The 24,136-nt window shown below is 29.7% G+C and overlaps 2 protein-coding genes across 2 annotated transcripts in view; both read left to right on the forward strand.

Annotated features, from left to right (window-relative positions):
- LOC107439861 (receptor-type tyrosine-protein phosphatase kappa) overlaps positions 1-24,136 on the forward strand; it is an 82,663-nt gene that overhangs the window by 47,133 nt on the left and 11,394 nt on the right. The window contains exons 11-13 of the mRNA XM_043045697.3: positions 776-875; positions 4,135-4,202; positions 6,048-6,182. Of these exons, the coding sequence (XP_042901631.2) occupies positions 776-875; positions 4,135-4,202; positions 6,048-6,182 (303 nt within the window). The remainder of the gene's footprint in view (positions 1-775; positions 876-4,134; positions 4,203-6,047; positions 6,183-24,136) is intronic.
- LOC147807161 (uncharacterized) lies at positions 12,892-22,615 on the forward strand. Its single transcript, XM_087167870.1, has 4 exons — positions 12,892-13,027; positions 14,683-14,883; positions 18,543-19,100; positions 21,541-22,615. The coding sequence occupies exons 2-4, from the start codon at positions 14,845-14,847 to the stop codon at positions 22,513-22,515; spliced, it is 1,572 nt and encodes a 523-aa protein (XP_087023996.1). The 5' UTR covers positions 12,892-13,027; positions 14,683-14,844; the 3' UTR covers positions 22,516-22,615.

Genomic DNA, 24,136 nt, shown 5'->3' on the forward strand with positions numbered 1-24,136 from the left:
AAACTTAATTCGTTTACATCCATCTTTCTTGTTTTCTGCCCTGGAAAGGGTTTATTCGATTAACAAAATAATAATGAAGATAAACAAATTTGTGAAAGGTCCGATTAAAAGAAAAATCATTTTGTGAAGGGTCCGTTAACGTACCCAAATTTCTTCTAAACAGACCCCTGTTAGTTCACAAGTAATTTCATAAGAATGAATTACTTTCATGTAATTTAGAATCATGCATCGTTCTAGAAACAAGCTTCCGATTTACAAAGGTTATTTTCAATTAATTGGTGTTTTCTCTTCCATTCTTGCAAATTTATTGAGGAAGTCAAAATTGATGCTGTCCAGATGAATTAGCAATACATACTCGTAAATCATTTTTATTTTTACCTATTGCTTTTAAATTTTCCAATAACGAAAAGTAAACTATGGAATTATTAGCTTTTTATAAGCAAAAAATTAAAAAACAAATTGATATTTTCATGAAGGAAGTTTAACTATTTAAGAGTGAACACACCTTGGAATGTTTAAAAGAAATTTTATTTTCATTTTTATTTAATTCGATAGTTGTCTCATCAACGTATGTTTAAAAAAAAATGTTAATCTTTCGAACTGCCATCATATATGTAATATAATATTGTATTAAATTGTAAATAGCTGGAAAAAGTACTATCGCTTATGTGTTTTTTACAATTAAATTAGAATAATTGATAATTAAGTATATTAATATAATATGATTAAAAAGTTTGATAACTGAATCACTCTATTTTGAATGATTCTTATTTAGATTCTCAGAGGGTTGGACAATCCACATTTTCATCACAAATGCATGTCTGTTATCACGCCAAATAACAAAAATAAAAACAGGGATCATTACATCATCCCACGTAAGTATATTGTATTTTTAAATTTGATATACTTTTGTGTGTCTAACGTTGAAATGCTGTTGTAAATGATATTTGTAATTAATTTAATGCATAATTCTGATTTAGTGGGGATTGAAAAAATCATAAATAAATGTGGCAGTTTTGTTATTTTTTGGTGTATTTAAAACTGTTGTCATATTAAACTAGTTTTTATGAACTACATGCTTAATACACGTTAAGATGCTCTCAGAAACGCTAGTATTTTGTGTATTTATTATTTTTTAAAAATATTTTGTTTTTAAAGTAAGACATTAAGCGTGCTGTTGATCCAGAGGTTTAGATTTCATAGCTTCGTGCCCAATGGTATGATGGAAGCAATTCCGTCATCATTGCGGGCCATTAATTTTTACTTCGAAGACAGGCTGGTATTCATCGACCTGAAGTGGAGTTGTTAACAGCCACTCTGAGGATCGAACCCAGTTCTTCATAGTGATAGTTCAGTGCCTCAATCACTGAGAAATCACGACAAGTTAAATATCGAGGATGTAAACGCCTTTATCATCGAGCAACCAAAATAGAACACATTAAGTAAAAAATATATCATGCAAGAAACAGAAAATAAAATGTAAAGAAAAAACAGAACAAAACACAAAATGAAATCTGTAAGGCTAGTAGGCGAATTCAAATAAACTTACATAATCTTAAAGAATGATTTAAATATTTTCGTAATAAGATTGTCAAATTACAAGCTATGAAAGCAAAAGCGCAAATGGAGTTAAAAGCACAAATAGAGGGTTTTGTTTTATGGCGCGTTTTTGCTGCTGTACTGTAGCGTGTTTGATTTGTTAGTTACCAAGGATTGGCCCGAAAATGAATGTGTGCATGGTAATAATATTATATTGGATAATTTGAAGAAGTTGATAATAATTAAGTAATATTTAATTATACAATTTTAATGACTTCAGAAAATTGACGTTTATTAAAAAAGAGAGAGAAATATGATTTGCCCATTTTTCACAAATTTTTAGCCATGGTAATTTCCGAATTGAATTTGCACACGGTAAAATTAAAAATTAAAGAAGTTTTTTGTGAATTTACTAATATTAACAATAGAATTCCATGTAATTAGTTTATTTATATTATAATTAAGATCATTTCATTTATGTATAAATCAACAAAGCAGATATTTTTTTTAATTCCTTACTCTAAAAAATTTAGAATATCATGATTACGAAGCAAAGATTAATTCCTTAAGAGAGTAAATATTGTATAATAAAATTGTATAATCTTGAAAATTAAAAAAAATTAAATCATTAATAAATCTGAAAACATATTTAATTTTTAGTGTATAATTTTTTTCATAATAGTGTAAAAATAAATTAGCTAAGAAAGATACAAAAATTAGATCATTTGGGTATTAAAAAAGAAATGATTTTAATTTTAATATAAATTAAATAATTACTTGGAATTCTAATGTTTCTAAAAACATCTATTTAAATACCATTTTTAATCAAATGAATAGAATTAAAAGAATATGTAGTAATGTTTATTTATCCAAAAAACAATTACACTATTTCAAAACTTGATAAAGAAAACAATGGATACCTAAGTAATTAAATTCCATATAAAATCATGAAATTAATTGTATGTTGTTATTATTAATAAATTTACTAAAAAACTTCTTTCTTAATTTATATTTTTACCATGTGCAAATCCAATTCGGGCCAATCTGTGGCTAAAAATCTGTGGAAAACGGGCAAATCTTGTTACTCTCTCTTTTTTCTTAATAAATGTTAATTTTTTAAAATCATTAAAATTGTATAATTGGGTATACTATAGCCTACGTCACAGATCGTGTTATTCCTACTAAATTTAACTAGTAAACAGCATTTTCTGCGAACCTGATTTCTAGCAACAAGTAAAATCATCAAACGAAGTGTCTTGTTATAAGTCGCTACTCGCCAGGTTGGAATTGTATTAGTCTAGTTCCTTTGGAAATAATTTATATTGTTGTTTTACCGAAGTTTATGAATTTAGTAAGCATATTTAAAACTCAGTTTATTAATTAAACTAAAAGGTAAATGTTATTCCTAGTAAGTGGAAGTAGTTGTGCTTTTTTAATATTATTCCCAATTAAATATCAACCTTATTCATTATAAATTTCTTCAAATTGTTACGAAGCACACATTCATTTTGGGGACTAATCCTTGGTAACTAAGAAATCAAACGCACTAAAAACAAAAACACTCTATTTACTCTTTAAACTACATTTGTGCTTCTGTTTTCATATTTTGTAATTTGGCAATCTTATTGCGAAAATATTTTAAATTCTTAAGATTCCAGTCCATGTAAGTTCATTTGAATTCGCCTCTCTCTTTATAGATTTCGTTTCATGTTTTGTTCTGTTTTTTCTTTACTTTTTATCTTCTGTTTTTGGCGTGATATATTTTTTACTTAATGTGTTCCATATTGTTTCAATTTTTTTCAGTGCTCCTCAATCACTATTGTATTGATGTATTTTGCTTTGGTTACATTGATACAATATTAGAAAGCACTCCTTTTTGCGGATATAATCGTGCGAGCTGATGAAGAGATTATATCTTTTTAATTTATACACTCATGGACAAAAAAATTAGCGCACCAAGAAGGAGTCGCCAAAATGAAACGAAATTTTACATACGTAACGACTACTTTGATATAAGTAAATGATTAGAAAATCAAAGAAAAACGATTGATTTTCTAATCATTTACTTATATCAAAGTAGTCATTACGTATGTAAAATTTCGTTTCATTTTGGCGACTCCTTCTTGGTGCGCTAATTTTTTTGTCCATGAGTGTTCATTTTTTTGAAAAATTGAAATTTTTCTTCTTCTCTTTTCATTAATCTTTATTATTTTCCATACTTTATCCTTATTTTAAACTTATTTTATGAGTTCTATATACCTGCAGCTTAAGCGCAGTAAATAAAACTTATTAATTTTCGCACATACAAGATTTCAGAGCATTAATTTGGCAAGTCTAGAGAATGGGTTCCTATTTTTAAACTATCAAACTTTGTCGAATTTTTCATAAATTTTTAAGCAAAAGAAGTTACATTATCCTCTTTAGTTTCTTCGGAACTATTCGTTAAACATATGGAATAAATATAATTAAATTGAGTTTACTTAGACGCTTCTGTAGCATAGTGTGATCGAATTGGAATTAATTTTGGTCTAAGGGCGATATGAGGGCGAGAATCATTTGTTTTGTCTATTTTAATGAGACTTTATTTTATTTTAGCGGATGATGGCCGACCACTTTTAAAAACTAGTCCTCCATCAAATTACATTAATGCCGTGTACGTTTATGTAAGTATCTTCCTCTGAGCATTTTCAAATTACTTTTTTAAAAATATAACTTTTAACTAAAAATTTAACTTTAAATGTTTTTGTTAAGAGTCTTAAGTGTTTAAATATTAACGTTTGTGTTCAGATAAAATGTAATGCTAATTTATTTGATGTGAATTATTTGATACTTGATTTTGCCTATTAAGTGTGAGAATTTCAAATCTAGAATTAGTTTTGTTCCTAAAACTTCAGATTATTTTTAAAACGACAGTTTTAGTATATATTTTGCCAAAATGTACAAGTTTAAAAAAGTTATTTATAACAAAGGGTTGTCTAAATGTTGTGACAAACCTTTAGGGTAATTGGGACATACATCAAGATTAAAATTACATAGGAACCCATGCCTGGAAATATCGTCGTACGCCATTAGGGGGGCTTCCGTATTATGACCTGCTCAAAAGGACACGGTGAAGCAGTTCATTGTAGGAAAACGCCCCTAATGGCGTATGACGACATTTCCGGACATGGGTTATGCAATTTTTATCCTGGTGAAGTGCCCAAATTTCTCTAGAAGTTTGTCTCAACACTTAGACGACTCTGATATCCTGGCTATCCTCATATTCTGTAATTCAAAAATTTAAATCTGTCGAAGTATATATTTTTTTGTTTCAATTAAGGTTAGTCCCTAGAACCATTAAGATTGCATCAGATTTCGTGATAATCCGATCATTAGATCAAAAGTAATTGAATTATTTATTTCACGCACCGTTCATAAGAAGTATTTTTATTCTTTTCAAATATAACATCTACTTTCTCATTGACTTACATTGGGTTAAGCAGAATTTTGTAGCAGGAAAAGCAACTCGTCTTGCACTCTGAAAACTGAAGAAAAAAAAAATTGCTTCGTTTTTGTTATAATCTATGAAAAAATTATGGAAATCGCCTTTTTTTCAACTGAAATATTCTTATTCATTGCAAAAAAAGAAAATATATATGTATATGAAACGTTGTCTCATGACTCTGTATTGAAAAATCGGTATCATGTCAAAATTTGAAGTGAGAATTAATTTTTTGCACAGTTGTGTTAGTTTATTGGTAAAAAATACATATTTGATCACCGAAGAGAAAACATTTTTACAGACAGGGGTCTGTCCAGACATTTTGTAAAAGGTCCGTTTTCGTAAAATTGTGAAAAAGTTACTCGTAATTTGTGAATATAAAATAAACGTTATGTCACATTCTTTCAACCAGGGTCCGTTTTGTGAATTTGTATAATAGGGTCCGTTATTGCAAAAAAAAAAAACTTTTTCAAGTTTTAAAATTGTAAAGACATTCAAGATTATGCTCAACACTGCAAAATTATACTCAAAAAAATTAAATTTTAAAAAATTAACAGCAATTGCAACTACTAAATTCGAGATGCAACATACAAATATTTGGTATTTAGCGTATACTGCCGAACGCAGAATGTTTATTTCGTCGAATAAAGGAAGAAGCGTCTGCCGAAGACAAAACTTAGTTCGTTTACATGTGTCTTTCTCCTCTCTCCCCTTCCTGAGAAAGGTTTATTCGATTAACTAAACAATAATGAAGATAAACAAATTTGTGAAGGGTCCGATTAAAAGATAAATTATTTTGCGAAGGGTCCGTTTTTATGAAAAGATATTTTGTGAAGGTTCCGTTAACGGACCCAAATTTCTTCTAAACAGACCCCTGTATAAGTATTACTTTAAAATTATTAAGAATTGCATATTTTGTGTGGATCGCTACTGTTACAATAAGTTAGTAACTTTTTGAGTTTTCTTTATCTATTGTAATAACAGCTGTATATATTTAATTATTTTTTTCCAACTAATTATTTTTCAGCATTACGGAATACAAAACCATTTCATAACCACCCAATATCCTCTTCCAAATACGCTGGCTGATTTTTGGCAACTCGTATGGGATTCAGGCTCTTCTTCTGTAGTTGTATTAAATGAGTTCAACAACAAGGATGAGGTTAGAATTTTTTTTATTTTAATATTACAAGTTTTTCACTTCCTTTTTTTTTAATCTGTTCTGTTATGGAATAGAGAAAATGCGTGATTAGAGTAAAACGTGAATCGCCGCTTGTGATTGCAATGCAGAACCTTATAAGATTCATAAAAAGTGATTGGAATGAACTAAAATAACTTAATTTAAAAATGTTATTTCAGATAATGGAGAAAATGTCAAACTTTGTAAAAATATAAAAATGGCTTTTAAATATTCTTTAAAGAATAAGAAAATTTTAAAATAATATTTTAAAAAATATTAAATAATTTTTTAATAATCAGTTTGTCAGATTAAATCTGTCCATACAAAAGGTTTTGAAATTTCGGATAAGTACGTTTATTGAATTCCAAATTTTATTTAATCATTTAAGATAATTTTACTTTTTATGATAACATGTTTTTATTTAAAAAAAATATAATGCTTTTTTTAATTTTTTAATAATATATTTTAGTTGTACTAAATTTTTAAGACTACAATCAAACTAGTAAATTATATGACAGATTACCTAATTACATATAGAGTGTTATCTTCAAAAGTTTTTCAGTAAGGAATCTTCAACATTAAGTATTAATTTTGCTTCTCGTTTTATTGTTTTGTATATTCTCAATTTTCTGGAACATTTTTGATTAAATTTTTTACTTCTCTATTTGATATTGCTCTTAAAAAACGGACATGGATGGAACATTTATTCAACATTCTAATTCTATTACTTAAATTGACACACTTAATATATCTTTAATGGTAAGTTCAAATTTTTCGAGGACAGGGGGAAGATGACTTCCCACCTAAATGATCTTAAAAAATACGCCTATAAGAAAAGCAAGGCCCAGTACAATATATTGGCCTTGTTATTATAACAATGGGAACACTAATTCCCGCTTCAGTTTTGTGCAGCCATCTTTAGCTATCTTCAGCGCTTAGCCAGTGTGAAAAATCAAATGCCTAAGATAGTTTCGAACTATTGACGTTGTAGGAAATGTAGCACAAAGTGACAAGAAAAGAGTACTTGTTACATGTGTGCAAAATGTGATGGGCACTTGTGCATTGCAACATGCTTCTCATCTTTTCATGGCAAGTAATCAGCTTTAAATTTAATTTTCTTTGTGACTGTAAATGGTGAAGTATACTTACCACCTTTGAAATTTAAATGTAAACATAAAATTCGGCCAAATCAAATATATTTCTTTTAAATGTTCAATTGTTTCTAAAACACAAGGAAAACTGAGAAATTCAAGAGAAAAATAAATAATATAAATAGACTGTGCTTTGTTTCTTTACTGTTGTAATTATTTTTCACTTTTTTTTCCATCCTACTTTTAAATAAAATTCAGCTATAATAATGGAAGTTGTTTATAGTATTCCATAGGATCCCTAGCTTTTACCAAAAATATTTCAGCATACTCACTCAGAAAATTTTATACAACGTCTAACAAACTTGAACCATATAGCCACATGGCCAACCATATGACTAACTTGATCCATATGACTACCTTAAACTATTATAAAGTGAAAATTTACAGAAAACTCAAGGTGTTAAATTTAATCGTATTGTCTTTCAAGTACGATCCATACATCGTGTTATAAAGTATGAGAAGGACGACTGGTTGAATTGGACTCAAAAAATTTACGATAGGCACTATTGTGGTTTAAATAAAGTATAAAAAATTGCCAACTGTTTTTTACTTTATTTTTAAACTTCAACGAATAGTTTGACTTTTGAAAGTTCTGAACTAAAACTACATCGTTTACTTTTCTTTTAAAAAATAAAAGTGTTGTTCATATTTAGAGTACTATTAGTCACGCAAATAAACAATAAATAGGTTAAAAATGATATGTGCCTGCAGGTTTTTGATTTGCCTTTCTACGTGAATTTTTTTTTAATGATTTAAAACAATGATGTGCTTATTGCGTGATGTACTTTTTTTGAAATGTTGCTACCGTTTAGAAATTGTTTTTATTTCTTCTACAGAAATAGCATTAAGTAGCTTTTAGTAATATTAAATTGAAATATTCGTGTTTTGTTTTACTTTTTATACTGGTTCATTGTGTCTATTCAGAATATTTAATCAAATATCGTGTTTTCTTTCAATGTTGAGCATTTGGTGAAATCATATGTTTTAAACTTACTCTATAATTACATTTTAAAAAGAAAATGAAGTTCAAATTAAATGTTAAACGATGGTATGTAGCTTACGGCAATATACACAATATCTTATACACAATTGCTTCCCTATGCCTCGGAAATAACCAAACTTTAGAGTTAGTTACATAATAGCATAGTTATGGTTATTGCAAATTTATGCACATAAAATGTAACTTAAAATAAATTGATGGTGTCTGTGAGATCAGCTGTCGGTAAAGAGATTGTCGGCAATATGAGTAATCTGCTCGCTCGCTTTTTATTTTTTTATTTATTTATTTTTTACTGGCCAATGTTTCTTAAAATACCGTTTGATTTGTTACCTTAGGTATGCAATGTCTTTTAACTAGGTGCAGTATACCCAATTACCGCTTCTGTAGATTCAAAATCTACCGAATCAGAAGTTTCGTTCCGTTAATGTTAATTTTACTTTTTGCTTAATTCGCCATGTCCCGAGACCTTTTTGGAAAGAATCGAAATTTATTTGCAGACAATTATAAAATTGAAATTTTAAATATAAGACTTTTTTTAAATTCTAAAAATCGTAAGCTATTCGATTCGATGCATCTATCGTAACGTGATTGTAGTGGGCATCCTGTCGCATCTTTGTGAAGTCCTTCTCTACCTTGGTTTTTTCTTCTTCGACTTGACAAGGGCTTAAAACTAAACTTTGCGAGGAGCTCACAACAGAAGCCTACACAGGGATATGTAACTGTAAATGAATACTCGTAAATAAATAGATGCATCCAAGTCGCGTTGGAATTTGAACCCGCCACCTCCACGCTTCCAATTTAGAACGTTGGAACAGCCTGATGCGTAACATTTGGCTTTCTGATTTAGTTCAGCCTTGTAAGGACATTTTTATATTTACAAATCTGTATTTTTTATTGTTGTGAAATTTAGTAGATGTTAGCTTGAAGCGACGTGATAACAAGTGCGTATTCTGCGTTTTTAAATTATTTCATTATTACTTATGAACTCTAAGTTTGTATTTACTTCAAATTTCATTCTTACATTTAAAATTGCACTTCTTTTTGTTCTTTGTATTTTTTTTGTACTATCGCATCGTGAATATTTGATTACAAATGTAACTATGTATAAATTGCACGTATAAATGCATTATGTATAAATTGTAAATAAATGTAAGTAGAATTTATTGAGCGTGTTTATTCATCAAACTATTCATTAAAAAGACGCACTTTTCTAAATTGATGACCAAACCAGCTTTTTGAAATCGATGGAACACTTGTCTTAGATGTGAAATATGTTCGTCTTCGGTTCTAGAAGCCACAAGTACATCATCAAGGTAGGCAAAGCAGAAATCTAATCGGCGAAGTACGGTATGGATAAATCTCTGAAAGTTTGTGCGGCATTACGTAACCCGAAACTCATTCTTATGAATTCAAAGGAACCAAATGGGGTACAGATTGCTGTTTTCTCAATGTCAATAGGTTCGACTGGTATCTGGTGATAAGCTCTGACTAAGTCCACTGTCGAAATTATTTTAGAACCATGTAATTGGTTGTTGAAGTCTTGAATATGTGGCAATGTATATCGATCAGGTATAGTGACAGCATTTAAATTTCGGTAATCACCGCATGGTCTGTAGCTTCCATTTTTCTTTAGTACCATGTGTAAAGGACTGGCCCAAGCGCTCTTTGATGACCGACAGATTCCTTGCTCAATCATGTACTCAAATTCTTTTCGTGCAATTTTTAATCTATCGGGTGACAAACGTCTAGGTTTTGAAAAAACTGGTGGACAAGTTGTTATAATATGATGGGTGACGTCATGTTTGATCTCTTTGACTGTCGAATGTTCTACAGTTATATCTTTGAATTCATTCAACTGTTGGTAAATTCTAGGATCAGTAGTTTTAGATGACACAGTTGTCAAATTAGTTGACGGAACATGGACAAATCGACCAAAGGATTTTAAAGATGTAGAAGGATCTATTAACTTTCTTTTTTTAAATATCAACTAAAAGCCCGTATTCTTTAAGAAAATCAGCACCTATTATTGCTTTCGAAACATCGGCAACAATAAAGGTCCAACAAAATTTTGTTCGTAAGCCCAGATCAAGGAAAACTCGCTGTGTCCCAAACGTGTGCACTTGGAAGCGTTATCAGCATACAAGCAAAATTTTGGATCAGGAATTTTTTGTTTTGTTTTGAAAAAACGGGTAAGACAGATACATCAGCTCCAGTATCGATAAGAAAATTTCGTTAACTAGAGTGATCATAAATAAAAAGGCGACTTGTATTCTGGCTACCATCGTCTTGCGCCGCCAACGATGGCCTAATTAGTGGGACAACAACAAATGAACAGGGTTTAGTGCATCTGGTTGACTTTTTACCAAAACGACGATGGTACCAACATATACTTTCTTTTGAATTTGATCGGTTCATATAATTGGACCTTTGGCGATTAAAATTACTCCAATTTCTAGAGGTACTGCGTGATCTTCGCAGCTCACTAACTTCTTTAGAAAGTACATTAATTTTGTCTAATATTGTTGATAAATTCAGACTTTCTGATGTAGTCGCTTCTGGATTTCTATTGGCAGAAAATTCGCCAATGCACTGTTACCTACCGTAAGTTTCTAAAATTTTATCGCCCATTTCAGCTAGTTTATCAAGAGCTTCAGTGCTGACAGCTAAAATGGTTGAACTTGCTGTAGCAATTGTTGTAACCAAAGTGGTTTTTAGACATTGTCATTTATTTTACTCATCGCCAAATTCCGCATTTCGCGTAGCAATTGACTAGGGCGCTTATCACCAAGATCTAGTTCGGAGAAGAGTTTTTTTAGTTGAACACTTTCGGAATCACTCAAACGAGCAATAAGTGCTTCCTTTAATGCGGTATATTGATTTTCTTCGGGAGGTGACAAAACTATATCACTTACCGTGTTCAAGATTTTCTGTTCCAAGGCAGCAACGGTGATGTTGTACTTTGTGATTGCAGCCGAAACTTGACAATTCTTAAATTGAGCTTCAATATGCGCAAACCATAATTTCGGAGTTTCATTCCAAAACGTAGGAGGCTTACTGAGACGCCCTCAATATATTTAGAAGTACTTGGATTATCGAGCTCTGTATCTCCAGTATTAGGCATAGCTTTTTTCAATGGTTGCAATTGAGTTATCAAAATCACGTCCGAAAGTCAACAGTGAAGCGTAATGAATGGTTTGAACTTAGAAACACATTAAATAATTACTAATTTACATTTATATATAATTTATACATGACTAGTTTAGGTTAAATGCGGTATCAAATATTTAAGATGCAAATACGCAAAGATCAAATAATAGAACAACATTAAAAAGCAATTCTAAAAAGTAAGAATTAAAGTTGTAGTAAAGTTCATAAATAATTATAAAAACCATATATAAACCGTTCATAAATATTATGGTGTTTCCATAGAGCCAGAAATATGGTAAATTTTACTATATTATGGTGCTTTTGACCATACTTCTTTTCTCAATGTACAGTTAGTCCTCCATTTAGATTGTGACGTAGTACTTGAAATTTTTTTTATTTTGTGCTCAGTGTTAAGATATATTGAAAAATAATTAGTCTTATAATTATTATTAAGAAAGAACAAACAATGATATTAGTTTATTAATAAATTAATTTTAATTTTTTAACTTTTATTGTTATTTATTAAGAAAAACGATGTTGAGCTTTAAAATCATCTGAAGCTTGGTTAAAACTGAATACTTTTGAACTGAACTATACTATGAAGTTTAATCTCTGATTTTAATAATATGAGAAACAATTCCGGTTCAATATTCTATCCAGTTTCACTTAAATATTTATTAAAAACATAAGAAGTCAATAAAATAATATATGATATTGGCACCAAATTTATTTTTCTGCTCAACGCTAAACATTAAGGAACATTAAAAAACATTTTCTAACTTTAATCAGGTTCTAGAAATATTTAAATTTTGGCTACTGTTGATTTTGATTAATAAGAAACATATTTAGATTTAAAATTATCGTAAGATTGGTTAAATTGGTTATTGAATAGAGATTCAAGGAATGAAAAATTCTTTTGGGAAATCTCGGAAAAATTCTTAATCTCTCTTGGATATTGTGACAATTCTTATTCAAGCGATGTTCTTGGGAAACATTTTAATATCATAGGATTAAAATCAGATATTAAATCTTATGAGAAACGATTCTAGTTCATATGGGATTAAAATCAATATTAAATCTAATTCTTTTATTCGAATCATAATAAGACAATAAAGAAAGATTGTTTAGCATTGATGCTAAGTTTATTCCGATGTATAAATAAGTTTTCATGGTAGGAAATCTTAAAATGCGAATTAATTTATTGAAAATTCTCCAATTTTGTCTGCTGTTGCTAACCTTCTAATGTTAGAAATATATTTCGATTGAAAATCAACTGATGCTGCGTTAAATCTGAATAGCGTGCGTAAAATTCCCAAAAGAAGGTATTTTCATGTAACTACAGAAATGGAAATTTTGTCTTTTTCTGTATTAGTCCTTCGTTACTATGGTCACAGAAAAACTGATCAGTTATTATGCAATATCGAACCCGGTTTCGTTAGACGTAGTCTATGATATTTTGGGTAAACAAAAACTTTGCGTGTTTTGCATTTTTCAATACATGATATTTCTGCTGAAAATTTCTCATCAATGTAAGTACAACTGGTAAACATTGCATTTTAAATATTTAAGTGAAATATGTTAGACTTTGGTAGAAATACACGATATCACCATCAATTGAGTTATTTTTGTAAAGTAAATCTCGACGATTTTGTTTCCCATATTAATAATTTAGGTATTGCAGTTATTCATCGTTTTTTTATCAAGTGTAATGAAGAATTAAAAAACAGATTAAATGCTATCAAAATTAGTTTATTTCACTAATATGTAATGAATTGTTTTACTGTTGAGGGAGAAGGAAGTTTGTCTCAGTTTTTAAAGTTTAAAACTCCCCTCTTCTACCTTTTTTTTTTTAAAAAAAAACGTATTTACAATATTGAATAAATGCAATACGTAATTTCGATTTAAATACTAATGCTTTTCAAGCATGAAATGTCAGAAAATTGAAACTTAAAAATCAAGGAAATAATAAAAGTTGAGTGTAATAACTAAATAGACTTCGTTTATGTATTGCGTATTAATTTGGCCGTGATGATATCATCTATTTCTTAAAACGGAACATATATGTAAATAAATAAATATATAATTTCTGCAATCTTAGTTGATGCGATAATAGCAGTATTACACACAATAAAATGGCAATAAAAAACCTTGCCTCTTAAAAAAATCTTATAACTCAATAGTAAAATATTGTCTTATGAAGATTTTCTTACCTTTTTTTTATATTGGTTAAAACTTTCAATAAAACTATTTTTACTTAATTATGGTAAGCCCAATTTCTACCACCTTGAGGATTTAATAATGTTTTCACTTAACTAAAAGTAGAAAATTTGCCGATATGAAAATATTATGTATTTCTTTTGGTGATACAATGTTTTATTGTAGTGGTCAGAATTTAAACTTGATACAAGTAGAAGCTTTACTCATTCGATATTTTTTTATTAAGTAAAGAAAAAAAATGAATTAAAAGAAATGCCAAGAATTTTATTAGTAAGGTGAATTATCTTTTCCTATATATATTTGGTGAATTATCTTTGCTTGACCATTTATTAGTTTTCTTTACCATGCATCTTCTTCTTACCTCGTTTTATTTTAGAGTGTCATTTTAAATTAAGAGTGGAGTTTAATTGAAAACATTTTTTCATTTTTATTTGCTAAAATATAAAACACTTTTTTTTAAAATATAAAACTCAGTTGTGCTGAATTTTTAATAATGTGTGTAATATGTATATAAATTATAAATTAATTCTTAACGCAAAATATAAGTATCTGTAAAAGCAATATAAATCAAGATAGAGTACATAAATACATAATCTTGACATATTATTCAAGTATTAAATATTAAAGACTCTTACTATTGGTTGATCTAATTTGTTAATAAAAATGCAGCGTACCTGACAAAATGTTTCTCAAATGACAAACAAACGATAGCACTTAACGTTGAATTGGCTTAAAATATCTTTTAAAAGCAATACAATATATTGATTTAATAATACAATTTAAGATAAATGCTAATCATAAAAATTAGTAGCAATTTTCTTCTTAATAATATTATTTATCTGATAAAATGTATATCAACTTAATAACATTAACGTACGAGATTTTGAGACAATTTTGTGTTCTTTTTAGATTTTTAAAAGTATTGTGATTAAACAACTGATATTTTGCCAAAGATGTATTTTTGCAGGTTTCAAGTTCAGTAATTGAATGAAATCGTAAATTTTTACATAAAACTTGTCTTTTCTCCACTCTTCTCAAGAGTTGAAGATAATAAACTATGGATACGATACTCAAATAAATTCCTTATTTGCACCACTCATTCAGAGTTAGTTTTTAATACAGACAATCAATGGGTTCCAAGTTAGCAGAAGATCCTTTTAAGGGGACAGTGGACGTTGAAATTTGATAAAATCATAAAAAATTTTGAATTTTTGATTTTTATTAAATATGTATTCTTATTTCATTACCTTTCAATTAAAAAAAAAATTATTAATTTCTGATAATTTTTAACGGAGTTATTGACATTTTTCGAAAACGAAACCAGAACTTTCCAACCAATCACCTAGATTTGCTCTTTCCTCAAAACCGAAACTAGCATTAGTGAAATTTAAACTTCTGTTTTTCTTTACTAAACTATGCAAGCTACAAGCAAATTAATTGAAAATAAAATAAAATAAAGTCTATCATCTGGTGCACGAGTTTGTTTTCGAACAATTTTCTTGTTTATCGTTTGTTTTACTTGTTTTTCTACGATTTTTCAGTTAGTTTCTTTATTAGTTACAAAAAAACAGCTCTTTTCAGAGCTAATTTATCGTTATTTATTTCTGTTATTGTTTTAGAACTATTTCGTTGTTATTAAATTTGTTTTTATTTTACTACATTGTTTTATTTTCCTTGACATTATGCATAGCATAAACAGAAGGTGGCATGCTCCTGAATCTCGGAATTCGAAAAAAAAACGGGCTGCTATAGCGAGAGCAAAGGCTCGGTGGGAAAATAAAAAAGATACTGTTTTAGACAAACAAGTTGATATTGAATTGGATGATGTTGCTAGTACATCTGTTGCTTGTACATCTGTTGCTAGTACATCGAATATGGATTATCAAAGCAAAACAACATCTGAAAAAAAACTAATAACTGCTGAATACCATCGAAAGATGCCTCAAAATGTTGATGCTAGTGAGCCAACCTATGTGTTTATGAATACTAACATGTGGGGCAATTTGTTTGAAAATATTGCATGTGATGAATGCCACACAAAATCCCTAACAGTAGTGTCTCATAACACCTTTGGATATTCCACAAAACTGGAACTATGTTGCAAAAACTGCAAAAAACTATTTGGAAAAACTTTTTCCAGTCCTCGTATGGAAGAATCAAAAAGCTTCGAAATCAATAAAAAGCTTGTAGAAGCATTTTTGCACATTGGAAAAGGGTATGCTGCCCTTGAAATATTTTCAATGGTGATGGGAATTCATTCAATGGATAAAAAAACTTTCAACAATTGCCTGAATAAAATTTCAGAAGAAAAACAACTTGTAAAAAAAGATATTTTAACGATTGCTAAAAAAGTAGTACGACAGAAGCATCAAGAGTTGAATCCAGACATATGTGATGAAGATATTTTAGATGTTTGTGTCAGCTATGATGGTACTTGGCAAAAAAGAGGCCACACCTCATTGTACGGAATTGGTACTGTCATTGATGTGTTGACTGGCCTCATAATAGATTTTGAAATAATTTCTAAGTATTGCAGTGAATGCACAAATGCTAAAAGGGATCTAACAGAAGATAGCCCTGAATTTTTGATTTGGAAAGAAGGTCATAAAGACACTTGCCAGATAAACTACTGTGGCACTTCTGGAAATATGGAAGTTGTTGCAGCTGAACGGATATGGATGCGCTCGGTGGAAGAAAATAACATGCGATATGTAAACATTGTATCTGATGGTGATTCGAAGACCTTTTTACATCTACAATCTCTCAAACCTTATGGTCCTGATGTTGTAGTTTGTAAAGAAGAGTGTTTAAATCATGTCGCGAAGCGGTTATACAAAGGCCTACGTAACAAGGTAAAGGAGTGGAGAACTAAAGGTGTTACGCTCGGTGGAAAAAAGACTGGCAGTTTGAAAGAAGATACAATAGTTAAACTCACAAACTATTATCGTAACGCAATAAAGAGTAACCTTTCTAGTGTTGACGACATGAAAACTGCCATCTTTGCTTCACTGATGCATTGCTCATCATCTGATGAAACTCCAAAACACAGTAAATGTCCCAAAGGCCCCACATCCTGGTGTTTTTATCAGAGAGCAATTGCGAAAAAACAGATTCCGCCATCTCATTCGACGATGAAGACCTTCATTTCAGAGATAGTCTTTGAAAAAGTCATGCCAGTATATCAAAGACTTGCTAGTAGTGAAATACTAAGTCGTTGTACTTCTGGAAAAACCCAGAATCCAAACGAATGTTTTCACAGCATCATTTGGAGTAAATGCTCAAAGGAAGTCTTTATTTCAAAGAAGCGCTTGGAGCTTTCTGTAATTTCAGCAGTTTGTGAATTCAATGTTGGTTGTTTCAGCACTTTGTTGCTGGAAAATAAGTCGCTCAATGAACTGTCTCTGAAAATTGCTGAAACTCGAGACAATCGGCGGCTGTCAGATAGCAAGAGGAGATGTTCGGCTGTTTGGAAGCAAAAGCGAAACACTAAAAAGTTTTGCAAAATTGCTTCAAATAAGACGAATGAAAAGTTAGAAGGAACGACATATAAGGCAGGATTATTTTAAGTGCCTAATTAGAAATCCTTTTATTAATTCATTTGACATTGACTGTGTATTATAAAATCGGATATCAAATTGGCTTCAAAAAACTATTTAAACTTTTATATATCTTTTGCTGCAACTAATCAGATGATATTTCAGAATTTTTGTACAATTTATAAGAGAACTATTATTTGCTTTCATGATTTTTTTTCCTCAATATAACATGTTTTTATATGCTGCACTTTTAATAATTTAAATAGTTATGCATTTTATGTTAATAAATACTGTGAAATAAATATTTAAAAAAGATGCATTTGTTAAAAAAATGCTAGAATTTCATAGCAAATTACTTTGTTATCACTTTTCAATATTGGTTTCTCATTGCTTTTTAGATTTATTTTTATACGTTAGAATACTGAAAAAAATCTATTTAAATTTGGCAACAAATATTATGATCTGGATAATATTCTTTCAAATAAAATTTACCTGTTTACTTTTTATCACTAGTACTGTATCTCAAATATCCTTATGAACACATTGATAAAATAATACGTTTCGAAAAAATTCTAAAAAAAGCGCAATATTTGTAATTTATAAATTACTCATTATTTTTTTCAATTATAAACTTAACTAAGAAATTCTTTCTCCAACATGTTAAGAAGTAATAAATATTGCTTATTTATATAAAATTGAGGATATATTAGGGTTTCTTCAATTGTTATAAATAAGGAAAGTCTTAATTTGCTGTTTTCTCAAAATGAATTTTTTACGCTATTTGCCACATTCAAAATATGCCTCGCGCCTGAGTTTTTCTCTAAATTTTATAAAATTTGGTACAACTGCTGATAATGTATTTTGCTACACTCCCAATCATGGATTAGCATATCTAAGCACTAGAAATTATTTTACAAGCACCAAAATCTATTTGATAACAAAAATTTCATAAAAAAAATTTACGAAATACTAAAAATTAAAAAAAAAATTTTTTTACTACTGGATGTACAAATCCTTGCTTGTAGCTCTTTGAGACCTTATGATTGCTATTTTAAATTATAAAATTTTCATCTATTCTTAAATTTCAGGCGCGAGGCATATTTTCAAAACGTTTTAGAAAAATTTTAATATTTGCAAAAATTTTAATTTTTAGGTACCTAATACAGTTTTAAATTATTTTATTGAAATAAATACAGTATTTAATATCCAAAACTAAAAAAATAAAATATTATTTTTGTATAAATTTGTTAAATTTAAAATTTTTGGTTTTAACGTCCACTGTCCCCTTAAGCGGCGACAAAAGTCCTCTCGCAATAAAAGTCCACTTCTTTTACCTGAATCCTATATAAATCGCTTATCCACGCAAGCTAGAGTTTTAAATTTCGAAGACAAAGCTAAGTTGAAGCTTGAAAAAAGAAAGAAAGAACGAGAAGCTTGTCAATGGCTGACTGACGCTTTTACCAAACATAGAGAAATTGGCAGTGAAATGAGAAAGAGGCAGTATGCCAGAGATGAACTGTGTGCTCGTCAGGAATTGGACAGGGAAGCCAGGTTAGAAATTCGTAAGAACTTCGTTCTCGACAAGGCTTACCAACAAATATTTGAGGAAAAGGATCGAGTCAAGAATTTCAGAGCGGCTAAGAATTTTTGTGAAACATTAAAGGACAGAGAAGAGCAAATTGCTGCTAAAATGTCCCAGGAAAATAACATGGCCGGTTATGACGCTCAGTTTCTGTTAGGAGTCATTCGTGACGTAGATAATTACAGAGACGAAGAAAAGGAAAAGTGTCGAATTTTGGAAGGAAATAGAAAGAAAAATGCTGTTAACTGGTGCAAGCAACACAATGAGGTAATTTATCTTTTTCTTTTCTTTTCTACATAGATTTTCACGGGGATTGACCAATTAAATTTTGAATTAGGCAGCGAAAAGTTTTATTTTTTTATTCTTTTATTAAGTACTTGTACCTCTTAGTGCGGAGGAAAAAACGTGAATAATCAACAAATGGGTATTAATCAATACTACAAACTCATGACCAAAACTAGACTTGAAAATTTAAATATTCAGTTATTAGCTAGTGGCCTCGACTTTAATAACTAAGTAGTCACTTTTTCCTCAAACTTAATGAGTCTGTGACTGATATCGTCAGGTGTGTTTCATTTAATAGCCATTTTTTACAAACTTTTTTTGTTGTTGCTTGGATTAAATTATATTTTTCAAAAAAGATCACTTTAGAAATAATCTACGACTACAAAACATAATACGGCTATAAATAATATAAATTTGTGATAAAATTTAGTTAAACATACTGACTTTAAGGAACTTTAAAAAAATTTGTGGTGGCAAAATACATTTAATGTATATATTACAACTTTGAAATATGTGAATTGTTAAAGAATTCTTCTTCCACACGAATCTTACCTTCACAAATTGATGGATTGTGAAGGATCAAAATTTTGAATGGAAGCATTGGACATTTTAATAAAAATTTTGTTTATCAGAGTCTATCTGCACTGATAAACTTTTTTAATTAAGCAATTTTTTCAAAAAGAAAATTAAAGAAACATCCGGTCACTTTTTTGCATTTTTTTAAGCCGCCACTTTCTTTTGTTGTCTCGCCCCTTGGCGTATGGTTATTTTCAGGTCTAGCCAAAACTGAAAGACCTATGATTAATTGAGCTGAAACAATTCCAATCTTCTTATGTATTTCCCTTCTCAGTGTATTACCAGATAAAGCAAAACACATTTTTAGAAGTTCAACCCATCAAAATTAAGGTTTAGTATATTCAGTACCATTTTGCATAACGCAATTGCTCGAGGTTTACTCTTGATAGTCAAAAATTACCATAATCAACAATTTTTCACCGGTACTTATCCCTTTAGTTGGATCTTTAAAAACCTATTGGTACTTTTTGCTTAGCCAGGTTCAAGCGAAAAGTTTCCAAAAGATGTAGACCTCCACCAACATTTTTTAAAAATAAAAAAAAGTTAATTCAAATGAAATTTTTAAAAAAAATATTAGTTGAACTTTCTTGCACCCGGCTAACCTAAAAGTACCCACCTATTTAATCAGCATAGTAAGTATCTTGGTACCAATATTAGTACCTATAGGTATAATTAGTTAAGCAAAATTGGCATTCGTAATAATGAGACGATTTTTTATTGTTTTCATCAATGAATAAGTACCCTTTTTATATTAATTTAGCTTTTTAATAAAACTTATTTCAATTTGCTTCTATTACCAAAATTAAAAGCATCTTTGACGACATTAACAATATGGCAATTTTTTATGGTTTACCCTTTCTCCGTCAATTTAGCTTTTAAATACAAAACTTTTTTTTTATTTCAATTTTTGTTTATTAACAAAATTAATTTCATCTCTCGGAAATAATTATTAACAACACTAATATTTTTTATAATTTTTGGGAGAATAAACTGTTAAACTATTATTAACGCCAGTGATGCTTAATTAAATGTTGTATTAAATACTACTGGTATTGCTGTTTTAAGAACCGTAGTAATGAGAACCTATTGTACCTATATAGGTGCCTAATATGGGTATTGTGATAATAGGTTTTTATCACCATCCGAAACGGATAAGTACCATTATCTTACACATTCATGGCGCCTAATATATAACCTATTAATTTTTTATTTGCTGGTAATTCCGGTACAATTTCATACTATTTTTGGATTTACCATAATCTGAGTTTACTCTCAAAAAGAAAGATCAATTATTCAAATATTATCATTTAAAATCTGATATTCAGAATTTACCATAATTTCCCAAAACTTAATAGATAGCTTGAAATTTATTTTGTTAGTTTTGTTGAGTTTTTATAATTTAAGTCAATAGAGATTTAAAACAGTAAGTATCAATAAAAGAAACAAGTGATTTTAGATACCTTTTAAAATACTAAATTGGGAACGTCATAACCATGCGAAATTAATAACGTTGATTTTACTTGTGATAGCTTAACAAAGGAAACGAAAGATAAATAACTCATTAAAACGCATGTTTAAAGTTTTATTTTTTTATTGATCAGAGCTGCAATCTAGCAAATCATTCATATTATAAAATATTTATCAAATACTATGGAAAACTCTTTCTTTGGGATGCAGCTTGCGAACTGGTGGTGGGAAAGAGTTTTAGAGTAGACAATTTGGTCCACCGTGCTTACTATATTTAGTGCTGATTGCTTCAAAATTTCGCATTTGTATAAGGTACATGCACGTTCTTTTCTTGCACGTATAATTCTTTTTAATTTGACTTATCCTTTTATATTTGTAGGTGCTTCAAAAGAGAAATCAAGAAAAATGGGAAAACTTACGCGACGGATTTTTTATTGATGATGAAGTCCAAAAAGAAAAAGAAAAGTTAAAAGAAAAGATAAAGAGAGAAAAGGAAGTAAACCAAAATTACAAAAAATGCCTGGATGGTCAAATAGTTGACAAGCTCCTTCTTCTTGAAATGAATCAACAGCTAGAAGACGCTGAAGGCGAAAGGGCTAGACTTTTCAATGAAGCCAAAAGAAAGATGACCTCAGAGCACAAAAAAATAGTTTCAGAACGAGACAAAAGGGAAGCTGACAAACGACAGGTGGTCGCGGATGCTATGATGATGAAACGATCAGATTTGGAACAAAAAGAAGCGGATATTCTACAGAAGGCTGTAAATGAAGCCGAAGATAAAGCGCAGGAAGAAAGCAAAAAGAAAGCATACGAGCAAGCTGAAGCTCAAAAAGCAATCGACCAGTTCTATCAAAAAGAAATGGCTCTGAAGCAAAAGAAAAAGTACGAAGATATGCTGAATGATCTGCGGGATAAACGATGCATTGATGACCTAGTGGACAAACTAAAAATTGAGGAAGATTCAAAACAACATAAGCGTTCTCAGTTAGAGAGAGATGCACAGCATGTACAGATGCACCAAATGCAATTCCGGAAAACTAAAGACAAGTCTAAGGAAATAGAAGATTTGGAAGATTACTTACTACAAATGAAAGATTTGGACGAAGAGGAAGAAATATTTCAAAAATATGCCCAAAAAGAAATCGAAGAATGTGAAGCGAGAGGCATCGATACCCACGCAATGAGGAAAGCAGCACGGCCTGGTGTAGAATGTGGTAAAGGACCGCTGTTTGAAAAAAGAGGACATATTAGACCCAGATATTACGCAGCAACATGGAACCCTGAAGATCTTACACACATTAATAGAAAAACTGATTTAGCTGACACAAAATCACGACTTGGATTTTTGCTTTAACCATTTAGGGTTATTTATTTTTAATGGAAAATGTGCTACGTGATTATTGTAGTGTACGCAGGATCGCAATAAATTAAACGATGAAATAGTCTATAATAGATAGTTTAATAATAGATCGATATTTTATAGTAATAACAGAGATGCCGATTGTTCAGGATTCGGCAAAATATTTAAAAAACGGTAAAGAATAACAAACTAAGATTTGCTGTTAATTTTATTTTTTTCAATAGGATCAACGTGTTATAACTGTACCAAAGTGGAGTATGACATAAGTCTTTAAATTATTTATCAGTAGTAATGAGTAAAAATCCTATAAATCAAATTTATTAAAACACGAGTCATACATTAAAAGACTACCACTTTAAAATATTTATTCACTTTCCGGAGCAAGTTGGCATCTCTGTAATAATAGATGGTGTTAATGTAATAGTAATAGATGGTTTAATCATTCATTTTCGAAATTATATCTGTTTACCCATTTGAAATTTCAGAAAATTTAATTTCGTTTCAATTGAAAATGCATGGCTCTTTTCCAAGTAAGAAAGCCTGCCAATGAATTTTGGTGAAAGCTAATAATTGTGGGGCAATCACATTTCCTTATGGAGCTTACAAACAAATTAATAAAGATAAACTATAAAGTTAAATAATGATCTACGTTAATAACAAATTAAGTAATTGTATGATCTAAATTACTAAATCTGAACCTAGATTAAAAATTTAAATTTAGGTTGCTTATTACTCAATTAACTCTTGACCTTGGAAATTGAAGGGGTTAGTAAATAAAAAAAGGTGACAAACACTGATAAATTTCAAATAGATCACTTTAAAAACGTTCACATTATCATTCATGAGCCGCGATGGCTCAATGGTTAAGACACCAAGCCGTCTTTATAAGGGACTTTGTTTCGATCCTTGGTCATGGTTTAATTGAATTCCACCCAACTCCAAATCGATGGGCATCAGCTTTTCTAAGAAATAATGGCGGTTGGTGCGCAATGCTGATGACATTGCCACCATCATTGACGTAGGTTGCGAAATTTCGGAGCTTTAGCCTGGTCACAGTGGATTCTAGCGGGAGTATATTATTTTTGACATGACATATATTATTTTTTGGACAGTAAAATCTTAATAATGAAGCTACTATATAACTTTTTTACTAGTGTTTTGAAGCAGAGCCAATTGAAATTGAAACTTCCGTCTGATATTTACATCATTTCTTTAAGAATGACATACTATTTTCGAGACAAATCCAAAGTACATGCTAATGAAAACATTAGTTATATCAATTTAAAGCCAAATAATTCAAAATTGTTAAACTTATATAAAAAACTTTAATGGTATTAAGAATTAATATTTATTGATATTGAGAATGACATTCAATGATGGGATAAAAACTATCTCCAATCATGGACAATTCTTTTAAGCAAATTAAAATACCTGAGTAAGAATTTTTTCCACTTCTTATGTAAATGTTTTGAAAGCGAACCTAGTTAGTTTGAACATAAAACGCTTAACTATAATGTCACAATATTAATATGAACATAAACTATTGTATATGCATTTTTTTTCAAACCAACTATGCAAAGGAAGAAATTTTTCGTTGCATTTATACAAATACTTG

Source organism: Parasteatoda tepidariorum, chromosome 7 (assembly GCF_982258835.1).
Source record: "Parasteatoda tepidariorum strain Cologne lab strain chromosome 7, Ptep-v5.0, whole genome shotgun sequence".
In the NCBI taxonomy this organism is placed as follows: domain Eukaryota; kingdom Metazoa; phylum Arthropoda; class Arachnida; order Araneae; family Theridiidae; genus Parasteatoda; species Parasteatoda tepidariorum.

Coding starts and splice junctions, on each gene's coding strand:
- LOC147807161 (XM_087167870.1), top strand. CDS start 14,845: ATGGGTTCCAAGTTAGCAGAAGATCCTTTTAAGGGGACA. Junction 14,884..18,542: donor AAGATCCTTTTAAGGGGACA/GTGGACGTTGAA, acceptor TGTCCCCTTAAG/CGGCGACAAAAGTCCTCTCG. Junction 19,101..21,540: donor GGTGCAAGCAACACAATGAG/GTAATTTATCTT, acceptor TTATATTTGTAG/GTGCTTCAAAAGAGAAATCA.